Below are 6,037 nucleotides of genomic sequence, written 5' to 3' on the forward strand. Positions count from 1 at the left end.
CGAATAAAAATTCGTCACGAACAGGATTCGAACCTGTGCGGGGAAACCCCATTGGATTTCGAGTCCAACGCCTTAACCTCTCGGCCACCGTGACTACGCATGCTCAATGCGAGGATATTTAGATACTATCTATGCTATTGAAGGTGGTTCTGTTAAGTCTTGTTGGAGTAGAAAACATCCATTTTCTATTATACGTTTACCAGTTGTTAGAATTATGTTTTTATTTTTTGTTTAGGGACTTGAAAACGTTTTTTATTCATGTGTGAGAGCAATTTGGGGATTAGTGTCTCGCTAAGGGACACGTCCGCATACATAAAGTAGGACTCAGTGATCGAACCACCGACTTCGTGGTTAAAGGGCTCTCCACTTCGATGTTTTGATTAGTCAGAACGACGTTATAGGTATCTTCAATAATTCAATTGAGTCGTCAAACTGACTATATTAATACATTTTGTGTTATTTACGATAGTAACATGTAACAATTTGTGAAATGTTCCCAGCCCACTTGTGATACATCATTGAGCAGTTTTAACCAATTATGTAACAGCTTAGCTCCAGGTGACCAATAGGAACGTCCGGTTTCATAATGGGCGTGGCCAAGAAGGTTTTTTCTCAACGGACATGTTGTCTTTATAATTGAGGGGGTAGTACCTACAGATGAAGGGTTGTATAGCTCACAATACACAGCAGCAATAGTGTTTCCGTTTCATTTGCGTTCCTGTACTCAAAATAAAAACTAAGAAATTACCTTGTGGAAACAGAGATTGATAATTACTGTATCCCTGCTCAAAGTGTTTTACCACATTGTGTGAGGTTAAAAAAAAATTAAACAATCAACAATATTCAGAAAAAACAACCAAATAAACAGAAAATACAGGTTTGTTCATTGTTTAATATGTGCATTATACACGTTTAAAAATTTACTTGATTTTCCTCTTTGGATATAGTTCACTTTAATTTTATTTATTTATACATTTTGCAGATTTGACCAGACACCTTATCCTGTTAACTGTGACCAATTTATGATGACAGTCTCCTTTGGATTACAATCATGTTTTTATTTCTCGTAAAGTGCATGTTAATCTATTTACATTGCACAACACATTCTACTGTGTTTCAGTGTTAGGGTTATAACGCTATAAAAATCAAATGCACAATAGCGACTTTTCTTTCAATCATTTCTTTTTTTTTCAATATTATATAATACATAACACAGCATAACGATGACTATACGAACACTCAGACAAAAACAACACAGACATACATAGTCATACTTCATATAAAATGAAAGTTACATATTAATAAATACTGTGCACTTTATGAAGCTACAAGCCAAACGTCACCCGCGAAAATAATTATATGTATATATATAGCGTGACAGCTGCAGTCAGACACAGCGAGGAGGACTTTCACTTTGAAAAGCAGAAACCGGAAGTTACCTCTGAACTCAACTTCTTCGGCGGATTTTGACGTCCAAGACGTGTCTCCCGTAAATGCGACGATATGGAAGCTAACGTTAAGCTATCAGTGTAATATCGCTGCTTTCCTGAATAACACGCAGACGTGTTTCCAGTCGGGGAGTCTCGCGGGTCAGCCTTCATTAGCGACAAAGACGTCCGACCGCAGCGGAAAAGAGGACCGAGCCATGCTGCTGAGGAGCCAAGAATGGATTGAGGTGCGGAAGGTAGCGTCGGGCTAGCCATGGAGGAAGCCAGGGGAGCTGGAGACTTTGTATTGTTCGCCTCCGTTTCCGTGAAATGAGTTGATGTTCTCAACAAACGCCGACCAAAAGGTATTCATCCGCCGGCGTCGTTCGTATTTAAGGAAGCGCACGAGCGCGATGCCGCTGCGCACACGCCCTGAATATGTCAGCTGTGCCTGCACATACCGCAGACACCCAGTTGGCTGTCATTGCTGAAAGCCCATACTGCTCTCCAGCAGAGCTTTCCTCTCCTCAGCCACGAGCACACAGGCTGGACCGGGCCCTCATGCACTGAACTAACCATGAAAAAGGTTTAAGTGTTTTTCCCAGCAACCAAAGTCACGGTGTGCAAATCCAGATTTGCTTTGATTTATTTTTGAAAGCTGCACACAGTGTTGTCAGTGAGACTTGGAGGGCATCTCCTCCTGGGTTTTATGGGAAACGGTGCCGGCTGCGGCAGGACTGCTGTAGGTCGACCATGGGAGGATCGGTGTCTTGCTGCATCTCTCCCGGAGAGAGTCCCAAGATCCACAGGAGGGAGGTGGAGCTGGACGAGTGCCCCATCACCACCGCGGAGGACGTGAGCGAGGACACCGGGACCTACCTGCAGCACATCAGTGACAGGGAGCTCCCAGACGGTGGGGCGGTGATTATAATTAGTTGGAATGACTCGTAATGGCTCCTTTATGGAGACTCCATCCATAATGCATCGCTCTTTTCATGCATATTCCAGAGCTGGCCCAAGAGTCCAACCCATCGGACCACCCCAGAGCCAGCACCCTCTTCCTCAACAAGTCGCAGACAGACGGTAGCACGTAGTCCGATGAAAGATGCCGTGGTTTCATTTCTACATCTCCTAAACTCATTGTTTCCCTTCTTCTTTTCCCCATTTCAGTGCGCGAGAAAAGAAAAAGCAACTACTTGAATCATGTGAGTGACACGTTCTTTGCTTCAGGCACAACTGGATCCATAGCTGCCGATAGTTTACATGTATTCTCTCCCCCTTTGCAGCACATGTCCCCGGGGCCCCTGACGAAAAAGTACAGCTCCTGCTCTACAATATTCCTCGATGACAGCACAGTGAGCCAGCCCAACCTCAAGAGCACCATCAAATGGTGAGTGGCCTCAAAGCGCCTCGGCCTTCTGGTCACCTTGACTGGTTTTTAGGGGGCGGGTTTTGCTTTTAGAGCCTGTCACGTGGCGGGGGATGACGGGTCGAGGCATTTGTCCGTCCGCCACTTCATTTTACATTCTGCTGCTGCTGCTGCCAAAAAAATCCGGACATCAAGATCTCCTTCACGACCGACGTGATCGACACATCGGTGGAATGACTCCCAGTGGCTCACTGTGTCCGTTTCTCTCTGTTCCAGCGTCACGTTGGCCATCTACTATCACATAAAGAACAGGTAGGACGCGTTCAAGCACTGCTAATTTCACCTCTCATGGGTTGTTCTACTGTTTTCCTTGTGTTCATTACGTGGGAATTAGCAGCTTCACAACAACATTTTTGTTATAGATGGATAGCTTTTTTGCAATGGTGGTCAATAGCTAGTTGGGAAACACGCAAATGAATGAAAACCTTGGGATTCTGTCGTTTTTGTCAGTCAGTTACTTCCTCAGGGTTTCTTTCTTCATCCTCTATTGGTATCCTAACTCTTCAAGCATTTAGTTGGTCATTTTTGAAACCGTTAATGGCATCATGGCCTCTTTTTTTGTGCTGTAAAACATAGCGGTAGTCAGTTATGACGGTATGTTGGATGAATGTGGTCGGCACATCAAGAGGCCTCAAACGAACACGCGTGATGTCACCTGGATAAAAGTCAGCTGGCTCCGATAGAGACTGTCGGCGAATCACTTTGTTTCGATCCCACGTCCAGCTGGTAGTGTTCATCGTACCGTGTAGTACCGTACAATGTGTGTGACGCACGTTTAACACCGTAACGTTCTGCCCCCCCCCCCGCAGAGATTCAAACCGCTCGGTGGACATATTCGACGAGAAGAAGCACCCTCTGTCGGTGAGTTTTCAGTGTTTCCCGTCGCGTGAAGAAGTTTACTGTTTCGCTTCCGGGCCGACCCGCCAATGACGGTGACCCTCTGCCCAACAGAGAGAGAAGGTTCCAGACGACTACTCGGTGGTCGACCCCGAGCACAAGCTCATCTACCGCTTCATACGGACGCTCTTCAGCTCGGCGCAGCTCACGGCCGAGTGCGCCATCGTCACTCTGGTAAATATGTGTGTGTATCCTGTGTGAACCGACGTGTGTGTGTGTGTGTTATCCTGTGTGAACTGACGAGTGTGGGTTTTTCCAGGTTTACCTGGAGAGGCTGTTGACGTATGCGGAGATGGACATCTGTCCTTGCAACTGGAAGCGAATTGTTCTCGGCGCCATTCTGCTGGCCTCCAAGGTGTGGGACGACCAGGCCGTGTGGAACGTCGACTACTGCCAGATCCTCAAAGAGATGACGGTGGAGGACATGTGAGTTCTGTTCGTTGACCAGAAGCCAATCGCGGCCCGGCGTTGCCGCTCACCGTTTTTGTTGTTGTTGTTTTTGTTTCCCCGCAGGAATGAGATGGAGCGCCACTTCCTGGAGCTGCTTCAGTTCAACATCAACGTCCCGGGAAGCGTCTACGCCAAGTATTACTTCGACCTGCGCTCGCTGGCGGACGACAACAACCTCAGTTTCCCTCTGGAGCCGCTGAGCAACAAGCGGGCCCAAAAGCTGGAGGTGAGTGCGGCGCAATCGCGACACGCCGCCGTCGCCACTCGTGCCGCTCGCCCCCCCCAGGTGGTAACGATTTTTCGTGCTCACAATTGTGTCCGCAGGCCATCTCCAGGCTGTGCGAGGACAAGTACAAGGACCTGAGTAAATCGACGTTGAAGAGGTCCGTCAGCGTGGACAACATGGCCGGCATCAAGAGCTCGCAGGCGGTGCTGTCTTAGGACCGCGGCGCAGGCGGCGCGGCGCGGCGCGGCGTGGCGGGCGGGCCGAGAGCGAAGCCGCGGGGACGAGGCGCCACGTCGGAAAAAAGGAAGTCGGACGGCGTTCCGGCGAGAGGCGATTCCAAAGTAGTTCACGATTTAAAAATCAGTACCTAAAAAGTTTGATGACAAACATGTTAATGCTTTCGGGGGCAACAAAAGAGCAGAAGTTACCAAACAATCTCTCTAAAGTGTAATGAATCCAGTCTCTCGGTGTTGATTACAAAGGACTTCAGCTAAATGCCTCTAACGCATGATGATACGTGAAATATTTCGCAGACTGTAACTTCATTTTTATTTTTTAAATGGATGTGCAACTTTGGAAGGAGTCGGCATGGAAATGCTTCCTGAAGTCATTCAAACTGAGGACTTGTAGTTTATTTTTTCTCTGGCTTCGGGCCTCTTCTCTCCACCAGCCGCGACCCCCCCCCCCACCTCCTCTTCACCTTTATTCACACGGACAGACTGTCTTGAGCTACCCTGTGGTGTAGTTCTGCACATGGACAAAGAGTAGACTTTGTTTTGCTTACTATGTAGGCCCCTATAGCTGTGAAATGTACAAGACTTTATTTAATTCAAATAAATTTCAGTCGCTGTTTAAAGTTGAAGCTGCTGTCCGTTGGAGGTGTCCTGGTGTGTTTTTTTTGTCAGAGCGGTGCTGATCAAAGGGAAATACTCTGTTTTCTTTGCTTCATCATATTTTAGAACGGAATAAATAAGAATTGATATTTCATATCCGGTGGATTTAGGTACAAAGAGACCAAAAGCACTGGAAAATGTGTAAGATATACAAATCTTGGTAAAACATATATGTTTTAAGCACTTTATGAATAGTACAGCTCTTTTGCTCATGCATATATCTTTTAAAGCTACGCAGACGGATCGTGAGCATGAAATAAATCACCGTAATCAGCAGCAGTGGATATGATAGAATAGTCATAATAAAACAGTCATGGTATCAGTAATAGTAATGTGACTGATCGTAATAGTGATGGTGGTAGCGGTGTGCGTCTGCAGGAGACAACGACGATCCATGAAAACATGCGAGGAAGAAGCAAAGTTAGTCACGAGAAGGAGAGAGGAGAGGAAAGAGGAGCTCAGTGTATCCTAGGACGCTCCCTCAGGATTACAAGGAATTACTCAGAGTCTTTATAGACTTCTTTATCGCTTTCCAAGTTTACTGTGTTGGAGGATGGATCGACACATTCATTTTGTCTAAAAAGATAAACTTGTATCATTATATTATCATATATTCTGTATATCTGTAGATCCATAAAATGGGACCTCTCCTTCGCGGGGAGGTCATGCTGGTGTGTGTGTGTGTGTGTGTGTGTGTGTCCCTCCCACCCTCCGC

The 6,037-nt window shown here is 46.4% G+C and overlaps 1 protein-coding gene and 1 non-coding gene across 2 annotated transcripts; one reads left to right on the forward strand and one right to left on the reverse strand.

Moving 5' to 3' along the window:
* Positions 1–12: 12 nt before the first annotated feature.
* trnas-cga (transfer RNA serine (anticodon CGA)) lies at positions 13–94 on the reverse strand. Its single transcript has one exon. It is a non-coding gene; the product is annotated as a tRNA-Ser (tRNA).
* A 1,377-nt stretch (positions 95–1,471) lies between these two features.
* LOC137793967 (cyclin-Y-like protein 1) lies at positions 1,472–5,291 on the forward strand. Its single transcript, XM_068590454.1, has 10 exons — positions 1,472–2,340; positions 2,436–2,510; positions 2,598–2,632; positions 2,714–2,817; positions 3,073–3,108; positions 3,666–3,717; positions 3,808–3,927; positions 4,013–4,179; positions 4,267–4,429; positions 4,528–5,291. The coding sequence occupies exons 1-10, from the start codon at positions 2,181–2,183 to the stop codon at positions 4,642–4,644; spliced, it is 1,029 nt and encodes a 342-aa protein (XP_068446555.1). The 5' UTR covers positions 1,472–2,180; the 3' UTR covers positions 4,645–5,291.
* The last annotated feature ends 746 nt before the right edge of the window (positions 5,292–6,037 follow it).

This window comes from Clinocottus analis, unplaced genomic scaffold (assembly GCF_023055335.1).
Source record: "Clinocottus analis isolate CAN_PGR_092001 unplaced genomic scaffold, fCliAna1.0.p SCAF_24, whole genome shotgun sequence".
Classification (NCBI taxonomy): Eukaryota; Metazoa; Chordata; class Actinopteri; order Perciformes; family Cottidae; genus Clinocottus; species Clinocottus analis.

What these genes read in the sequence shown, in the direction of transcription:
- LOC137793967 (XM_068590454.1), top strand. Translation starts at nt 2,181, where the DNA reads ATGGGAGGATCGGTGTCTTGCTGCATCTCTCCCGGAGAGAGTCCCAAG. An exon ending in TGACAGGGAGCTCCCAGACG is followed by an intron (nt 2,341 to 2,435) that starts GTGGGGCGGTGA and finishes TGCATATTCCAG; the next exon opens with AGCTGGCCCAAGAGTCCAAC. An exon ending in CAACAAGTCGCAGACAGACG is followed by an intron (nt 2,511 to 2,597) that starts GTAGCACGTAGT and finishes TCCCCATTTCAG; the next exon opens with TGCGCGAGAAAAGAAAAAGC.